At 53.6% G+C, this 19,195-nt stretch overlaps 1 protein-coding gene across 1 annotated transcript in view; it reads right to left on the bottom strand.

Annotated features, from left to right (window-relative positions):
* The window catches only part of ARHGAP23 (Rho GTPase activating protein 23), a 95,154-nt gene that overhangs the window by 34,609 nt on the left and 41,350 nt on the right, over window positions 1-19,195 (bottom strand). The window contains exons 2-11 of the mRNA XM_006889470.1: window positions 17,405-17,566; window positions 14,376-14,403; window positions 13,105-13,200; window positions 12,821-12,899; window positions 12,613-12,667; window positions 8,541-9,705; window positions 6,527-6,682; window positions 6,190-6,301; window positions 5,909-5,966; window positions 3,892-4,035 (exon numbers count right to left, since the gene is read on the bottom strand). Coding sequence (XP_006889532.1) covers window positions 3,892-4,035; window positions 5,909-5,966; window positions 6,190-6,301; window positions 6,527-6,682; window positions 8,541-9,705; window positions 12,613-12,667; window positions 12,821-12,899; window positions 13,105-13,200; window positions 14,376-14,403; window positions 17,405-17,566 — 2,055 coding nt within the window. The remainder of the gene's footprint in view (window positions 1-3,891; window positions 4,036-5,908; window positions 5,967-6,189; window positions 6,302-6,526; window positions 6,683-8,540; window positions 9,706-12,612; window positions 12,668-12,820; window positions 12,900-13,104; window positions 13,201-14,375; window positions 14,404-17,404; window positions 17,567-19,195) is intronic.

The following is a 19,195-nucleotide window of genomic DNA, read 5'->3' as shown; positions in this document are numbered from 1 at the left end:
TCTGGCCAACAACTAAAAAGAACCTTCCAGCTTCCACTCTCACCTCCTGCCATCCATTCTCCACATGGTAGCTGCATGAGTCATTTAAAAGTATAAAGCTGAGCCTTGTCTCTCTCCCTGCTTAGTAAGGGTTCCTATCACCTTGGAATCAAGGCCAAGGCCTTCTGGCCTGTGTTGTCTGACTCCCTTCTCACTCTGTTCACTCCCAGGGCCCTCCTCCAGTTCCTCGGACAGTCATATCTTTGCTTTCCCCGGGCCTCTGCACTTGCTGCCCCTTCTCTATGCTGCTGCCTCCTTCTCGTCCTTTGGGTCTACATTCCCAGGTCACCCACATCGCCTCCCCAGTGATACTTCCTCTGATCTATTTTTCTACAGGCAAATTCCCTTTGCTTCCACCTTAAAGTCTGTAGCATTCTCCAGGCTGTTTTCCCTGGAGTGTGCACTGCACGCTCAGATTATCCTATCTGTGGATTTCTCCCAGTGAAGTGGGAGCTCCTGGGTGACAGAATGCTGGCCTCTCACTCCCTTCTCCATCCCAGAGCCTAGAACTGCCCAGGCCCAGGAAACAAGCTCATCAGTAATTGCTGAATACGTCCATTACTGACCCCACGAGATCCCAGAGGGCAGGGGCGGCATAATCCCCCTCAGAACAAGGTCCTTTCCTTTGATTGGTTGCCCACCCACCACTCAGCACCAAGCACAGGCCTCTCTCCTCAGAGCAGACAGACGATGAGGAAGGGGGAGGCCAGCAGAGTGAACTACTTAGCTGACTGCAGCAGTGAGCTCCACATACTATCATGGACCTGCTGGACCAGAAAGAGGAGAGAAAGTTGAAGAAGGGTCTCTCCAGGGAGAGAATTTAAGGGCACCTCAGATGGAATGAGTTAGGTGATCTGGACAAGCCAAACCCCAACCTTGGCATCAGTGTCCCCTTGCCAGTAAGTTAGCTGGTCTCCAGGCTCAAATGCTGGACTTGTGGCTGTGGGGACATGTTAGTTCCCATTACTCTCTGCTTGATAGTTCACAGGCTGAGAGGGGTAAAAGTGAGGTCTTCCCTGCAGAATCAGGTAACCTCTGGCTAGCCAGCAGGACCCTAAAGAGGCCGGATGCTGATTGAGGACCTTCCCTGTCCCCAGGCCATGGCACTGAGGAGGCAAGTGGAGTCAGGTTTTGGTCAGGAGGGGCAAGTCCCTGTCCTCCAGAACTGACCAGTGAGCAAGAAGGAATCAGCTCTCTCCATGCCCAGGAAATTCTGAGGCAGGCTGGATGGGGCCCCCAAAACCTGGCGATAAGCTACACAGGTGTCCTCTAAGTGGCTCAAAAGCTAGACTGAAAGGGTCTGTCCTTCCTCAGCTCACCTCAACCACACAGCTGCTCCTCCTCCCCCTGCCTGGCTCACCCCCTCCTGGTTTAACGTCCATCTTGCTGGCTCTCCTTTCAGGTCTCCCTCAGCCTCACCTCTGGTCATGCCCACTTTCTCTCTTTGCCACCCAGTCAGGACTTCTCAAGTCTCCCACCTGTACCCCATGCTCCATGTGGGCTCATCACATGCAGAGATGCCCAGGTGCACACTGAAGGGCCAGCCTCCCTATTGAGGGCTTTACCCTCCAGCCTCAGCCCCAGGACACCTCCACTGGGGCACTCCTCTTACTTCCTTTCCCCAACCTGCTCCCCTTCCTGTGCCCTCTGGTTTAGGGATGGTCTCATCACTACCTGCCTCTACAGCCCAAGACTGGCACCCAGGAACATCATCACCTCCTCCATCCTGCTCACCTCCTACTATCCCTCCAGTGAATCTCTCTCTAACGCACCCTTCTCGACCCCAACACCACCACCCTGGCGAGGCCCCACCCTTGCTCACCTGGGCATTGTCTCCAACTGTCACAGACGCAATGCTTGTCTCTGGGTGTCACACCACCCTATCACCCACTGAGGATCCTGAAAAGGTTTCCCCTGGGCATGGAGGGAGGTACCACCACACTCATCCTCTGTACTCCAGTCACCTTAGGCTCCATCACGCCCCTTCCTGCCGTTCGCCAAGGCCCCTTCTCTCGCTCCCTTCCCTCTCAGTTCTGTGGATCTTCACAGGTCCTCAGGTCTCAAGTCTTAGGAAACCCCCTCTCAACTCTTGCTACCCTGCAGATGTTATATCAGGTCCCTGCACACAACATAGTTATTTCTGTTGCAAACCCAGGAAGGCAGGGCTGGCCTGGCTCCCTCCCCACTAAGTCCCCAGAACTTCAATTCCAAGCAGAGTTCAACCAGAAACCTAAACCCGTTGCCTTTGAATGGAGTCCAATGCCTAGAAACCCTGCAGGACAGAGTAGAACTGCCCCTAAGAAGCAGACCGTCACAACTTACTCTATGGAACTGCTGGGGAGTTTGGATACATCTGTTGGTTAGTAGCTGAGTGCTAAACCAATGCACCACCAGGGCTCTTCCAGGCAGAGCAGGTCTTGAGAAATTATCTGTAGAATAAGTCCTGCTAGACTGCACACCTCACTCAGTCCTCACAACAGAGCTTGGAGCAGAATGACATTTACAGAAAAGACAAATGAGGATCTCAGGAACACTAAGGAATTTTCCAAAATCACATGCCTGATAAGTAGCTGGATAAAAACTCAAGGTCTGCCTAACTTCAAATCTTGTGTTCTTTCACAAGCCCCCCAGAATGTGAAGTGGAAAATTTAAATACTGTAATGATAGTAAACTGCTCCCAAGGGCCAGGCTCTGGGCAAGCCCTTTGCTTAGATCATCTCATTTAATTCTTGGCAACAGGATTATGAGCTGGGGGTTATTATTAGCTCCATTTTACAGGCAAGGAAACTGAGTCATAAGTGTATCACCCACGCTCTCATAGCAAAATGTGATGCAGCCCAGACTCAAATCCAGGTTTGTTCTAACTTGGTTTATTCTCACTATTCTAACCAGCTGCCTGGACTCCTGCAGGGACAAGATGGAGCTGCCAATGGCTTCTTGTCTCCCCTTCTCCCAGACAGCCTCAGCCCTGGGCTCTGGCCTGGCCTAGGACTCAAGGTTCTAACTCACAGACCCAGGGCCCTACCCTTCCTCTCTGGGATTCTGCTTATTTCCCTCCAATACCACCATCCACACCCCCCTTGTCCCCGCCCCTTTCATCTCTCACCTGGATCTCTGTGGTAGTTCCTATCTGGTCTTCTTGCCTTGGGTTTGGCCCCCAGGAAGTCAAAATGGTCTTTTAAAATTAATACTACTCTTGTAAGAGCCCCAAACTCAAAAAACTCATTGCCGTTGAATCGGAACTGACTCATAGCTGACCTTCCAGCGGGTGTCTAAAGCTATAAATTGCCTGAGAGGAGATTGCTCATCTTTCTCCGGAGGACCCACTGGAGGATTCAAACTGCCAGAGACACGCAGCTTTGGAGTTACTAGTGCAACTCCCCACAAACTACAGCATCGGAGCTCCCCTCCAAGAGCTTCCAGGAGCTTTCAGTTGCCTCAGGAAAAAGGCTGAAGCCTCTGCTGGTCCTACAAGGCCCTGAAGAAGCTGACCTCTGCTTTCTTCTCAGGCCTCATCTCCCCTAAAAACATCACCCTGGCCTCACTCTCACTTTACAGCAGCCCTGGGGTCATTTAGGGTGAGATCATTGTGAGATCCTTTTGTCACAATCCCAAGCATAACTGGATCTACTTCACTCACACCAAAGATTACCTCTCCTTGTTAACCTTTCTTATGACTTTGCTAAGTCATTCAGGAAGTTCATCCTGGCATCTACCCTCTTCACTCTCATGCTGCTGTCTAAGCTGGTTTCCTCTGACACAAAGACTGTGGAGCAGGTGAAAGAGAAGCTGAAGAGTTCTGCTGGGGGCCAGTTTCCATCCATCCCCAGCTCATTTCTCCAACCATCTTACCTTCCCCTTCTTGGTGAGGATCTGCTTATAACACAACCAGCCTTCTCTCCTGACATCACTGAAAGGTGCATCCGAGAGGTCAGAGGTTGAGTGTCTCTTAGAAGGGGCATCAGCATCTTCGGAGGTGCCCCAGCTATCCAAGGACTGCAGTGAGACAAGAGAGGGCAGTTTAGGGTGGGTCCCACAATGCCAGTATCTCAGGAACGCCATGGACCACACAGTCGTGTGAGCCTGGCACACGCCTATGCCACACACCAAAGTGCTGTGTGGCCTGAGGAGCCCTGCTTGCCCTCTCTGTACCCCTTGTGTTGAGGTCATGAGATGTACGCAATGGAGAAGCTAGAAGGGAGAAAAAGCCAGCAGACCACATGCCCCATCACACCAGAAAAGCCAATCTGGGTCTTCCCTTAACTCTATAGACTGCAAAGAATTAAGCAAACAGAGGAAGTGATTGTGTCAACAAGGAGTTAAATAAACAGGGGAAGTGGGAACATCAACAATGATGGAGTTCATGGCTCAGGTAGTCATGTCCACAAGGAGTTAAACAGAGGAAGTGATAGTGTCAACAGGACTCTAGCAACAGAGGTGACACATCAAGGGAGAGCTAAGAGGAAGTGATAAGGCATAAGCCAGGTGATAACATCCTCAAGATGTTATCAGTGATGTTATCAAGGCTTTTGAATTAGGATGGCACTTCCAATCCATCCAAAATCAAGAGTTAAAGCTTTTTCTCAGGTCTTCAGATCTCAGCCACTCCCTCAACTCTCAAAACTGTGGCTCCTTCATTGAAACTAATAAAATTTAATAATAATAAAATAAAAAAACAAAACAAAACTGTGGCTCCCTTTGCAAGGGCGCTCTGGCAGTGGACAGGGAGCTATGACACTAACCCCGTGGTGGTTCCTCTCTGAAAGGGAGAATCCACCAGCACCTCTGCAGGAGAAATAAAGGCAATCACCTCCTGTGTGATTTACAGCCTCTGAAAACCCCGCTAGAAGGTCAGCTGTGAGTGAGCTCTGACTTGATGGCAATGAGCTATTTTTCAGTGGCTCCACTGTCCCCTGATAACACCTTGCAAAGATGGACTGAATGTCTCCTGTGCCAGGCACAGTGTTAAGGACTAAGGAAATAGGCTTTCTCTCTCTTCTTACCACTGAGTTGGAACCAATTCAGCTGATTCTCCAGGGATTACAAAGCTGTAACCCCTGTGCTACCAGGACTCCAGCAAACAAAATTGCTGTCCTCATGGCACTTATATTCTAGCTAAGAAGATGAGCAACAAATAAGATAGATATCTAATAATTCTATAACAGACTTAAGGGCTAAAGGGGGTGGGGAAAGGGACAAAGAGACATGAAGTGGGTGGGTTGAAGGTAGCTTTTGAGTTGAAATCCTGAAGACAGGGAGAGGGTCCCCTCAATTCTTCTTTAAACCAAACAACAGTTTAGCTTCATCAGGAACAAATGTCTGCCTGTTGTGCTCTGTTAAGGTCTGACAACAACAGCTCCAAAGGCAAGATGGTTCCCTGGGGAGCAGCGAGCTTAGAGTAACAGGAGGAACAATTGGAGAAAGAGGTTGAGGAGGGTTGCAAAACGAAGAATGTAACCAGAGTCAATGAAGTGTGCATGAGAAAACAGTTGAATTAATGGGTGGTCTGCTGTGTATATTCTCAACAAGAAAAACCATTATTATTTTAAGGAGAAAAGCAAGTCATGTGGTTGGGGGGGCAGGGCTGGAGGGGGCATTCTCTGTAGAGGGAACAGCAAGTGCAAAGCCCTGGGTGGGTGGACCTACACTGTCTTCAAGGGATGACAGAAGGCTGGGAGGCTGGAGCCATGTGGTGAGAAGAGGGTGGGTGGGTGGAGGGAGAAAGGAGATGAGACACTTAAGTAGCAGGGGTCTTCCCGCCATAAACCTGGAGTCTTGTGCCAGGTGCGCTCCATATCTGAGCCATTTCCCATCCTGATCTGTCATCCCACCCCCCCTCACGCTCTGTCACACACACTCAGGTACTCACCCCATCAGTAAAGAAGCTTCGGAGCATGCGCAGGCTGGGTACACGGTTTGGCAGGCGCCTGGGGAGTGAGGACCAAGATGAGGGACACTGGCAGTTGGCCCCTCACTGTCTTACCAGCCCCCAAACCCCAAGGTAAGAGGACTTCCTTGGAGAGAGCACACTGTTCTCTAGGGGACAAAGGACTTCAGGGCCGGGACTCCTGCCAAAGCCCAGTCAAGATAGCAGCTGACCTAGGCGGCCAGGTGTGGCCCCACCCACCCTGCATCTAGACCAGGCCTCACCGCAGAGGCCTGCCCTCGTCCCTGAAGGTGTTCAGCCCGTCATCACAGGACTTGGAGCGTTCGGTGGTGATAGCCAGCAGGTAGGAGGAACGGCGGCCAGCTTTGATGCTACCTGCAAAGCACCCATATTGGAGCCCGGGGTCAGCAAGGTAGAAGGCCAGGAACTTCCCCAGAGCCCTCCCATCTAGGCAAGGCCAGGAGAGGATTCTCCCTTGGGGAGGGGACACTGCAGCAGAACCCAGTCAGATAAACTGCCGATAGCAGGCAGCAGGCCCAACAGAAATCTCTGAGGTCAGAAAGCAGGGGCCGGATGGGGTTAGAGCGTAGGAAGACTCACTGCAGTCCTGGGAGTAGTGACGGCCGAGAGCAAAGGTGAAGGTGGGAGAGGAGGGGCTAGTGCCCAAGACGGGGGCTGAATTCATGGCACTGGAGACCACTGCGGAGGCAGGGACGTGCTTGGCTTGGAGGTCGATGCTGGGGCTGGTGGGCTCATCTGGGCGAGAGAAGGGAGCAGTGGGTGGAGGTGGCAGGAAGCTGAGCCAGCCTGCCTGCCAGCCTTGTCTCGCAGCTCCATACTCGACTCCAGGCCCACACCACATACTGGAACTCCTCAAGCCCTCCCGAGTCCTGCTAGCAGCACGTCCACCGCTAAGGGTGACCAATCCAACAGAGTGTGGTCATGGAGTCTCTGAGAAAGACTGCTGAGAGCAAGAGCTAATCTTTCCTGTCACAGGGGCACCCAGGCATGGGCCTGAGTCACCTTCAACCACGCTCCCTGAGGGCAGGACTAATATCCTCCCATTGGACCTGGAGCTTCCTGAAGACTGGGACTGTGTCTTCCCCATCAGATTGGGATCTTTCTGAGAGCAGGGACTGTCTGTGTCACCTTCATCAGATTGGGAGCTTCCTGGGTATAAGGACTATGTCTTCCTCAGATTGAGAAACTTTTAAGAGGGAAGACTATCTCCTCCCTCAGATTCAATTCAACTTATTGCCATCAGCTCGTAGCTCACCCTCCAATGAATTTTCGGAGGCAATAAACCTCATGAGAGGAGACTTTATTCTGGGGAGTAGCTTCTGGATTCAAACCAGATGGCTTTGAGTTAACAGAGCAACTCCTTACCCACTTGGCCTCAGTTCCCTCAGATTAGGAGCTTCTGTCTAGGGGTGGCCAGTGCTGTGTCGACCCCCTTGCCTGAACCTCTTCTCTCACTCCCCAAACTGCATCTAGTGAACTCCCCACTCTCAGCTCTATCATCACCCAACTCTTTGGCTCCTGCTCCCAGTCCCATTATTTAGCCTGGTCTTTCACTCAAACCCCTAAACTCAGTTCAACCCATTCTGCTGCTTCACAGGCACCTCATATTCAAGAAGTCCAAGTTCTTCCTGACTCACTCTTTCTCATTCCCAGTATCAGGGTGGGGCACCACCCTCTAGCCAGACTAGAAACCTGGGAATCATCCCTGCCTCTCCACTCTTTTGTCCCTCCTTGATCTAATTATCTGTTCTAAAAGCAAACCTTCAAAAGTTCCCTTAGGACAAAGTCCTCAGTGACTGAAAGAGCCCCTAAGGGACCCATCTCCATGACCTCTTTGCTTATCTGTTCCTTCTGGTTTATCAGTCAAGTCTTAACCTGAATGTTCCTTTGCCATTATTCCCTCTTTGGCTTCCCATGCCCAAATTTAGGTTATCTGCCTTCCTATGTTCTCCCAGAGAGGTGCTCTGGTAGCTTAATTTTTAGGAGCTGAGCTGCCAACCCAAAAGCACGCCTTTTGAATGCACTACCTATTACGCGAGAGAGAGCTGGGCAACCTCTCGTATGATTTACAGCCTCAGAAAACTTTCTGGAGGGTCAGCTATGAGTTGCCTCTGACTCCGAGACATAACAACAACAACAAGTCCTCCTTGAGTTTCTGGTATTTTTATCACACTCCATCCTGCAAAACTGTAATTGTCTGCATGTCTCATTTCCTGATGAGACCATCCACAATGTAAGAGTCTAGCACAGTGCCTGCCACCAGTATTGTTGGTAGGTGTAAGACACAAGGAATAAAAGGAACAAAGGAAGAATGAAATGAAAAAAGAATGAAAGAGTTGGCAGGAAGGAATAATGAAAGGAAAAAATGGACGGATGAAAGGAAGAATGAAGAAAATGAGCAAGAATGAAGAAAATGGCTGGGAAGATGAATGAGAGGTAGGATAAAAGAAAGGAGAGCCAGATGGACTGAGGGATGACAGACAAACAAGATGATTCCATATCCCAGAGTTCTGCTCACCTGAGACAGGTGGGTGGGTACAATACGACACAGACAACCACATCTCTCAAACCAGCCACCTGCACCTTCACTCACCAATGAAGGGGATGAAAGCCAGAGAGTCTTCCGTAGTGGCCAGCGGGGCCACTTTTCTGCCTGGACGCTCCCCTCGCTCACTGTCCTCTGGCTCTGTGGATTCATTACCAAACCCAAGGTTCATCTGTCTTGCGGGGGGCAGCTGGACCTTGCGGCCAGTGGGAGGCTTCTGCCTCAAGATCACCTCGTCTCGGCGCTCCTCAGCTGGAGGCTCCAGGGCCCGGACGCTGGCCTCTGGTCGGGTGGCCCTGGGAGGTTCAGAGGCCTCTGGTGGGAATGACGCAGGCGACTGGGCCAGGTTGAAGGTGGGGAGTCCTCCAAAGGGTGAGTCCCGGAAGGAGAGTGCATGCAAGAGGCCAGTCCGGCGCTGGAACGATGGGCTGTAGCTCCGGTATCCAATGTACCCAGTGTCATCCAGGCCCTGCAGCCCAGATGAGGGCGGGGCTTGAGACCCTGATAGGTTCCGGGCTGGGCAGGCAGAGGGGCGGGCAGCTGGACACTGGGGAGCCCAGCCACGACGCTCCAAGTGGGGCGACACCAGGGCTCCTGGCCCTAGTGCCTCAGCCGAACGAGCTGCCCTGCTCAGGTAGTCGTCCGAGCGTGCTCGATGCCAGCTATCCTGGCCCAGCTGGCTCAAGGCATCCTGGGAGGTGGAACAGGGCCATGGGCGGTGGGTCATCATGTCCTCCAGTCGGTCCTGGGAGGCACTGCGGGCCCGGGGTGGCATAGCTGGGCACCGTCTCTCCCCCGCCCTGCGGGGCACCTGGTTCGACAGCCAGTGTGACAATGCCTGTTGGCACTCCAGCCTGCTGGGGAGTGCCCGGGTGCTGGGCTCTGGGAAGGCACGGGGAGTCCGGGACTCTGCAGGGAGGCGGGGGAAGGCACCAGGACTGGGGCGGGGCTGGCTCATCCCCAAGGAAGGGTTGTCCGGCAGGGTGCAGGCAGTAGATGGGACTCGGGAGCCTGGGTCACTCCAGGTAGCAGGACTCCGGGGGTCACTGGGCAGTGCTGAGAGAGGCTCAGGCACCATAGTGGCCCAGGTGGAGACCCGGGACGGCGGGGCATAAGTTTTCCGTGGGTAGCAAAGGGGTGGTGGCTCTGGGATGCTTCGGGCCTCTCCAGAATATGGCTCGTTCCCCTTCAGGTAGGCATCCTGGGAGTAGGCCTGGAAGGGGACACAGAGGCAGGTGAATGAGGCTGAACAGGTCCCATGGAACAAGGCTAGTGCAACCCTGAGGGTCAAGGATCCTGGAGAAGGAAGGAGACTGAAGAGGACCAAGGAGGGAGTGTCCTGATAAGCATGTGGCTGAGGGGAGCAAGCCAGAGAGTTCAGAGGTGGACAAAGAAGATCTACGAGGCTTTTGAGAACCCAACACACACTCCAGAATGAGAAGGGTTCTCTCTCCCGGGCTTGTATGAGGCTCTTAGAGAAATCTCTAAGACTCATGACAAGGACTGGCTAGCAAACGTTCCAACATCTGCTTCCTGGGTTCCCCTCTTCTTTGCCCCTGAAGCCCTCCCTCTCTGCTGTCTTATGGTCATCAATGTCCACAGCCTCACTGGCAGGGCTGGGACACACCAAAAGAGACCAGTCAAGGTAGCAGATGAAGAGAAGGAAGCCAGCTAAGGCATGTGCCCAGGGTGGGGTGGATGGATCTCGGCTGGGAGAACCAGCCTCAGAAGAGGGACTAGCCTGGACAAGAGGCCTTGAGCCACCTTCTGCCATTCCTAGGCCTAGAATTTGGCACTGGAAGCTGAAGCTGGCGCTGCACTGCTGAGGAGTGACAGGGCTGGTGCCCAGGCCCAGCCTAAAAAGGAGGTGGCCCCCAGGGACAGTGGCCTTGTAGCCCTCGCCCAGCCTGGTCCTTGAAGGAGCTGCCTAGGGTGGGGTGGGGCATCTAAGGGCTAAGTATCAAATGGCAAGAGGGTAAAATTTAACACACACCCCCTCCCTACACCACAAGGAGACCCCGTAACATACACACCCAGAAATACTGTCACACACAGAGCAAAGCACAATGAGACACACACACACACATAACTACACCCCCAGTCCCAGGCACAAACATCATGTGATGAGGACAAGCTAACCACACCCGCACACACTCGGCCCCTTCAGACCCGCGCACACACGGGGCGGCCACTCACATACCTCTCCCTCCTGCCATCCTGCCGGCTCCCTGGGCTTCCCACATCACATCACGGCGGCGCCAGCCCAGGCAGCATCCTGGCCTGACTCTGCTCTCCCCGCCCCCCCGCAAGGCCCGCTGACCACTTTGCCGGCCCTGGCCTTTAGACCACTCCAGTCTGCTCTCCCTGCAGCTCCCCCGCAGCCCCCACCCGGCTTAAGGCTGGCTGTCGGGAGGAGGAGGGAGGGGAGGATGGGTGTGGAGGGGCGGGAGGAGGAGGGAGGGGAAGATGGGTGTGGAGGGGCCTCGCCGCGTCGGCGGTGGCGTCAGCAGCTGCTGAGGCCCGATTGGCCTCCAGCCTTGGCTCCCAACCACAGGAATGCCTGAGCCCCACCCTCTGGCCAGCCGGGATGGGGGAGCTGAGGTCCCCAGATGCTGACATATAGGGCTGCCTGCCCACCAGAGCCAGGGTAGCAGAGTTCTAAGCTGCGGCCCTTCCCACTCCCTACCTCCACTGGCAGGAGAGCGTGGGGACACTTGAGGCCCCACCCCTGCCTCCCCCAGTAGCTTGCCTTGCCTCAGCCTTGGAAGGAGGTGCATAGGCAAGGTCTTTGAGACTTGAGGTGACCCACTCACCTCCCTGAACCCCCCATTCTTGCTTCCCCTTCCCCAAGAAGGGCAAAGGGACAATTGAGGTCAGGGGGTGGAGGTTCCCAGAGGGGCATGGTGCCAAGCATGGCACTGTGATTACAGTGATTATGAGAGCTCGGCCAGGGCAGAAGCCAGCACGGCGGCTCCCAGAGCCTCTCAGGCTTGGCCTCCGGCCCTTCCCTGGGGACAGTGACCTCAGGGGCAAGCAAGCTGGCATCTGGCTAGAACCCAGGAGACCACAAAACTGGACACTGGACAAAGAAGACTGCCCAGGGCTTTGGGTCAGGAAGGGCTGGGGAGAGAGCAGGAGTGTGTCTGTGTGCGCATGGGTGTGTTTGGAATATACACTAAACCATGAATGCAGGGCACTGTGATGCAGCGTCCGTGATTGGTGCCCTTGCTGCATGCAGGCATATGTGGGGGGGGGTTGTACCGTATGATGAGCTCTGGCAATTTGTGAGCGGAGGTGTCTGTGTTGAGTCACAACAGGCTGTGACGTCATGGATACATGTGCTGTGACAACAGCAAGCACTTATGAAGTCAGTGAGTGTTCTGTAGAGGTGGGCAGAAGTCAGAGCATACATGTTGTGACGTAGTATGGCGTGTGTGTGAGTGCGCTGGGAAGGAACTGAGATGCTGGTGGGTGTTTGCGCGGTGATGTGTTGATGTGTATAAGCAGGTGTTACGGCATCTGCTAGTGTATACGGTGGTATACTGTGATGCCTGGGGGTGGAAGTGTGGTGGTGGGAACCTGCATGGAGTGCTGGGGGTTGTCCACATCATGGCATGTGACTAGTATGCCAGGCTGTCACAGATCTGTGTTACCTGCTGTATACTGAATGGTGGTGCATGGTGTGCTGTGTGAATGGAACACATGGCAGAGGGGTAGTGGGTGTGCTGTGTGTGGTGGGCCAGGTGGGCACACTGAGAGGAGACATAGTCATGGAGCCCAGCAGGGAAGGGGTGTGAGGAGCAGGCGTCTCTCCTGGGAGCCAACGAGAACGTGCCAATCTGGCAGGGCTCGCTGGGCCACCCTCCTTCCAGATACCCCAGCAGGAATCCTGCCTGCCAAGACCAGCACCTCCCCTCTTCCGGCACAGAACAATCCAGAATGAAGCAACAGCCGGCCCCAGCCCAGGGATGGGCCTGGCATCCTCGATTGGGTAATGCTGCGTTGTGCTGCCCCCTCCTCCTCGGGATCAATCCTTTCCACCTCACGGAGGGCTGATGCAGGACTGAGGGTCCAAGGAGAAGGGCACTGGGGTCCCCCACCTCAGAGGGGCTGGACTCACCAGCTGGAGGATGTCTTCGTCTTTGGGCATGATGGAAAGCTCCAGAGTGTCATCGCTAAGGAGACAGGGCAGAGAGTCAGGCTGGGCTGAAGCAGCCAGTACTGAAGAACAGGAACCCTGGTTGTCAGGGCAGCCCCAGGGCCAAGAAGTATGCAGGGACACAGGGGACTGGGGGCTATTCTCAGAGAAAGAGGCAGGGGGCGCTCACCTATTCTGGATCAGAGCTATGACCTGAGAGTAGGTCTTGCCAATGACACTCTCTCCATTCACCTTCACCAGGCGGTCTCCTGAGGACAAGGGGAGGTGGTATGTGAGCAGGCATGGGGCATCAATGACCCCACCTAAGAATTCCTTTTCCGGATATGGGTGGCAGGGGGAGGGGCGGGGAAAGGGGTATTTTCAACACCCAGACCTCAGAATCCCATCTTAACTGAAGAGTAGGAAGAAGAGACCCAGAGAGGTGCAAGGAGCCAGATAACTGGAACAGCTCACCTGTTCGAAGGCCAGCCCTGTGGGCAGGGCCATCGCCCTTCACATTCTTGACAAAGATGGTGTCCATGGGCTCCAGGCGGTGCCGCGGGGAGGGTCCTAGCGAGCATCAGCCAGGTTAGTGGGGAGTGGCAGCTGAAGGTCACATCCATGCACAGCTGCACACGCAGGGGACACACACTCGGAATGATCACAGATACAGACTCACAGTTGTAGGGACACGAGAGACTCGTGGATGCACACCATCAGACAAGACGACACACAGCTGGGAGAAGGAAAAGCTACATGACACAGAGTCAGTTCTTAAGGGCTCACTGTGGACAAGGCCTGCACCAGAGACCAGAACACAAAGGAACAGACACTGTCCTTGTCCTTTAGGAGCTCACTGTCAAGACGGACTATAAAAACAACCAGCAGTGGGAAAAGAGAGGGGGACTTTAAAAAAGGCCAGTAGTAAGTCATAACGCTGCACTATACAGACAGCCCGTCCATTCACAGGCCTGGGTGAGCCAGAGAAAGGCCCAAACTCCCAGACACCCCACAGGCTCAACGCCCAGTGCTCACTGCTCTCACTCCCTTCCCAGCAGAGACCTGAGGACCTTGAGGTGAACAGAGACACCTCTGATGACATCGCATCACTCTCCAGCAATACTACTCAGCTGCATCATCGCTCTGCTGGCTGACTGTATTAGAGAAAAGGACTGTTCCTCCCCCATCATGGCCTCTGAGAAGGGGACTCAGGAAGACATGTCCCTGCCGCTGCCCCATTGAAGCCTCGCTGGCAGACTGTGTGCTCAAGGAACTCTGCCTTGAACACCCTCAGGGAGTCTGGATGCACCTAGGGGTCCTTTGGGACAGCAAGGGAAGTTGGGTTCCCAACTGACAAGAAAAGACCACAGGGTCCCCTTCCTCCCTGTAAGATCCCACTTTCTCTAATCCCAAGGATACCGTTGCCAACTCATCCCTGACCTCACTCCTGATTCTGCAGCCCTGCCTATGTCTCTACTGGTGGGTCTGTCTGGGCTGGAGGGACTGTAGGGGAGAACCCTTCATTGCTGCTCCATAGGGTCCCCACTCGGTGTGGAATGGACAGGCTCAAAGGGAGACTGATATGAGCAAAAAAAGAAGGAGGTGAGAGCTAGTGCCAAGAAGCTGGGGTGGGGCTTACTCCAGGAAGAGGTGAAGAGAGAAGATAGAAGATGTGTCCCACCACAGCCCCAGCCCCTGGTGCACACACACCTCCCACCCACCCCCACCCCCCAGACACTCCTTACCTCCTCCTCGGCCTCCATTCTCTTCCTCCTGCAGGGGACAGAAAGGTGGGTGTGAGCTCTTAGTCCAGCCCTCAGCAGCACAGAGGATGGAAAGAAGAGGGTGGAGATGGGGACAGGGGGCTAGGACACTAGGGCGGCTCCTCTCTCTCGCCACCCAGCTGTCTCACCCCTTATCTCCCTTCAACTAGCCCAACTGTGGGGAAAGTTTGACAGCTGGACATCAGAAACAAGGCCACGATGACCTCCCCTCTCACTCCTGCAGTGCAAATACCATCACCTACAGCTCTCAATGGGTGGGTCATGGCCCCTGCCTCGAGGAGCTCCCAGCCCCCACACAAAAGACCCAGGCAGACACAGATAAGCAGGCATGACAAGTGCAAACAGTGGCTATCAGCTCTAAGAGAATGGGAAGGGAAGGACTGATTAGGACTCAGTGGGGGTGGGGGGATAAGAGGCCAAACTTGAGGGCCACAGGGAAAGGCAGTCTGGGTAAGAAAATGGGGCGTGCAGAAACTTGAGGGCAGCTGTTAACTGAAGAATTGGCTCTTTGAACCCACCAGCTGCTCTATGGGAGAAAGTGGCAGTCTGATTCTCTAAAGACTGCTGTTGTTAGGTGCTGTCTCACAGTGATCCTATGAACAGCAGACAAGAACCCTGCCCTATCATGTGCCATTCTCACCACCTCTGACACTCTAGAGAGCTCACTGCTGAAATCACCATGCCAATCCATCTCATTAGGGGTCTTCCTCTCCTTTGCTGACCCTCCAGCCTTGGAAACCCTACTCTGCCCTATAGGTTTGCTATAAGTCACAACTGATTCAAGGCAATATTGCGTTTTTGTTGTTGTTTTTATGGATCAGCTAAGCTAAAGAAAGTAACTAGCAGCAAGGGACAGAAGAGATTGTCAAAAGTCAGATTAAAGCATTCAGGATTGAAAGGAAAGAGGGAGCCAGTGAAGGTTCTTGAGGAGGGTGTGGAGTGGGAAACGAGCATTAGGGAAAGAGATTCTGGCAGCTAGATGCAGACATCAAAATGGAGTGGAGAATCTACTGGGAGACCACTGGGATCTTCCTGGTAGTGAGGACGAAGGACATCAGATTTAGGGAGGAATTAGGGATGAGGGAGAAGAGAGGGTCAGAGAGACAGGACAAGCTGGTGTGGCGTTTTAGAACTGGAGGGGACCTTTGTCATCAACTCATCTACTTCCTCTGTGGATTCATCTATTTTACAGAGACAGGGTGTGACTATCCAAGACCACTCTGGGATTTGGTCGCAGAGCCAGGCTAGAATCCAGGACTCTGGCACTCCAGCCAGGACAGGGTGGGTCACAGGAGGGCTGCTTGCTGGGTGCTGCTGGAGAAAAGGACCTCTGTGGGGTGCATGTTTGCTGATGTGAGTTGACAGCCCAGTGAGCGGGTGGCAGAGGCAGACGGATGCATTTAGACGGCTGAGTGGCTGAGCCCCTGCAGGCTCCAGGCAGGCAGCAAGGAGGAGTGGAGAGCAAGCTTCCCCCTGCCTCCAGGCTCCAGCCTTTCCAAGCCAAAGACAGGTTCTGAGAAGGAGACAGAGACTGTCCCCGGCTGACCTGGGGTCTTCCAGACCTCGGTGTAAGTAAGTTCTCTTCGAGACAGGTCCACCATGTAGCCTGTACCACTCACTACAGGCTGCTTCTGTTATTGCCACCCCTCAATAGGGTCCTCTGAGAGGGGCCAAGAAGGGGAGAGCATTCTGGAGACAGAGGGAAGGATGGAATGAGGGCTTAGGGAATTAGGCAACTTGGGTCCTTAGGCATCAGGGTAGGGGCAGTAGCTCCATATCATGAACCCCCCCCCCTTTATGATAAATAAGCACAGCTGCAACCAATGACAGCAGTTATTGAGACACAGTCAGACTCAGACATGGAGAGTGGCATCATTCTGTGCACACGCCTGCAAATGCGCAGTTAAAGGTACATATCCAGACACATGCATGTATATAGACACATGCATGTACATGGCCAGCATACCACATGTGCACACGTGCACACAAAGAGAGACATGCAAGCACACACAGACACAGACAGTGAAATTTCATGCCATGGCTCTTCAGTAAGTGGAACCAAAGTCCCCAAGGGAGAGTCCCCCAACAGCTGTTCAGGCTGATCCTAACTCTGGGGGAGGAGAGAGTGGAGCTCATTGACTCCAAAATAAACCTGTCTCGTCCCTTGCTAGGAGATGGGGAGAAGAAAGGTGCAGGGCCCAGAGGGAGCCCAGGTTCCTGCCCAGATCTTTTCCTGTTTTCCTTCACTCCTGCTCTACTGTGAGGGATACTACCCTGTATCCCACACCCGTAATTTAGGCTGAGGTCCCTGGTCCCTGGTCTCAGAGAACTTGACATTTATATTAGGGTTGGTGCAGGGCTTCAAGTAACTATATGGCCTCAGGTTACAAGAGACATGGAGCCCAGAAACGGATAAGACTACTACAAGAGCCACAGGAAGTTAGGAGTTGTACCAGGACTAGAACTCAGGTCTCCTCCATCCCAGCCCAGGGCTCCTCTTAGCACATAAACCTAGCAAAGGCCTGAGTGCTCTGAGAGGAATCTCAGAAGTGAATTTCCAAAAGCTCAGGCAAAGGAAAGGTGAGAAGAGGTCAGTGGACAAGGGTTCCAGGAACTTCATTTGGTCTGAGATGGTCAGTGTCCCTAGAGAGGCCATGCTTCTTGACTCCCTTACTTCTAGGGCCCTTGTTCTGAACCAGCCACCATTTCTCCTGAGAAGACTATGTCCAGAGAGGTTAGAGAGCTCATTCAGACAATGCAAACAACCCAATCATAATGATCACAAGGTGCAAGTGACCAGCCAAAGCTGCCTCCCTGTGACCCTCTGCCTTGAGCCACAGCAGAAGGGGGTCTGACTGGATCTCAGGAAAGATTGTTTTGAGAAAAGGGAGAATCGAAAGGACCATGGAAGAGAGAAGTGCTGGGAAAATCTCCCTGTAGCTTGTGAAAGCATCCCTGGCCAGCAGGGGCAGTGAGTGTGCCAGGCATACCTTCAGGCTGCAGTGCACAGCTGACTCGGGTGGATACACGATGAAGTGGCGCAGGGTGAAGCCGAAGCCATCCTGGAGACTCTTGCGTAGCAACAGCGTGCGTGGCCCCTGCCAGGGGAGGGGGCGCCCAGCAGAGCACCCATCTCTTGGGCCCAGTGGCAGCTGTGGGAGCACAGGGAGACAAGGCTGAGCGGCAGTGTGGCCTGCGCCCACCAGCACTGCACACTCGCCCAATCTCTGCAGGTCAGAGGATGTAATGGGTACCAGGAGAGATTCACAGACCCTAGAGGTGTCAGGCTACCCTACCTGCCCTGACTTCCTCCTCAACACTAACTTCTCCTTACTTCCTCCTTCCCATCCACATCTGTCAGCTGAAGGAGAGCTCTTGCCTACTTTCCCTCCCTCTTAGTTTGTCCATGATGTCTTTGCTTCTGGGGAAGTAACTTGCTGCAGTGAGCTGGGAATTTGTTCAGATCCGCAAACATTCACTGAACTCCTCTGGTGTTCTCCAGACCCCTGCCTGGGGAGTGCCTGCTGCTGTCTGCACTCATTCCTGCCTGCTGCATAGTCACTTACGTACATGCACACAGACACACAGGCCACCTATGTAGACAATGACACAGTCACACACACTCATGTAGACACACACCACAGACACAAACACATGTGCACGCAGACACAGATGTATGCACATACGCTGCACAGTTCCATATGCAGTCACATGCAGCCACACAGATTCTTCTGTATACGGATGCATAGCACACACTGCAGACATGTACATGCCCGCTCAGGCAGGCACACAAATGTGCACACAGGAATTCTGCAATAGCAGCAGCAGCAGCAGCAAGAACACATATGAGAATAAACAGAAAGGGCGTGGAGCAAGCATCAGACAACAGAAGGGACTTCCAGGCTCGGGACTCAGCCCAGAGGTCTGACTGGCTCATCAGAGCAGAGCAGCCTGTCTAAGGGGGGACACTCTGCCCTCTAAATGACATGCTGGGATACTTGTCATTCCCCAAGACAATATGGCAGAGGATGTCTAAAGACAAGGGGGTTGGGGTATGCAGGTCTGTTTTGAGGATGGGAAAGGTGGACAGGTTTCTTTGGGGTTCTCTTCTCAAACACAGAAGGAGAGCAGGTGACAGGAAGGTGGCAGAGAGCTGTGTGCCCAGGAGACAGACTAGAGAAGACAGGAGCCAAGGGGGGAGTACCTAGTGAAAAGGCAGGAAGCCTCCCTCACGGCTCTGTACCCCCAACACCAGAAAGGCCAGCCTAGCCACTGTCTCCAACCCAAGGCCTCCATCCAGAGTTCTCAGCCACCTTACTCTCCATTGGAACACCAGAAAGATGCCTTCATCAGAAAGAAAAGAGGGGCTGCTGGTGCAGAGAGAAGCCACTAATTCCGAGATAAGGGTCTCCCACTTCACTGTTAAGTTCTTCTCATAGTCATGAAGAACTCAGAAGTTCATTCATGTACCTCCATCTTCTGTGCAGAGATCAGGGGGAGCTGGCCCATGAACAGCACCATGCTAGGGATTTTTGCATGAGGTGGGACACTTCTGTCAATGGAGCAGGCTGGGAAAAGGGGGTATGTTCTCAAATTACAAAGAATTAAAGAAAAATGTGACAGAGGCCATAGGCTTGCTTCATATAGTCCCAGAGGGCAGAGCCAGATAGAAGAAGATAAGAAAGGGGCTGAGAGGCATCAGGCAAGGGAGACTAGTCTAATCATACACTAGAGAAAACTACCAGGAGAAGGTAAAGTTATGAGCTTCCTGCCCCCAGGAG

Source organism: Elephantulus edwardii, unplaced genomic scaffold (genome assembly GCF_000299155.1).
Source record: "Elephantulus edwardii isolate Elephantulus edwardi_28Jun2011 unplaced genomic scaffold, EleEdw1.0 scaffold00077, whole genome shotgun sequence".
In the NCBI taxonomy this organism is placed as follows: Eukaryota; Metazoa; Chordata; class Mammalia; order Macroscelidea; family Macroscelididae; genus Elephantulus; species Elephantulus edwardii.
Note: the sequence above shows the minus strand (reverse complement) of the source record. Positions and strands in the feature narration are given on the sequence as shown.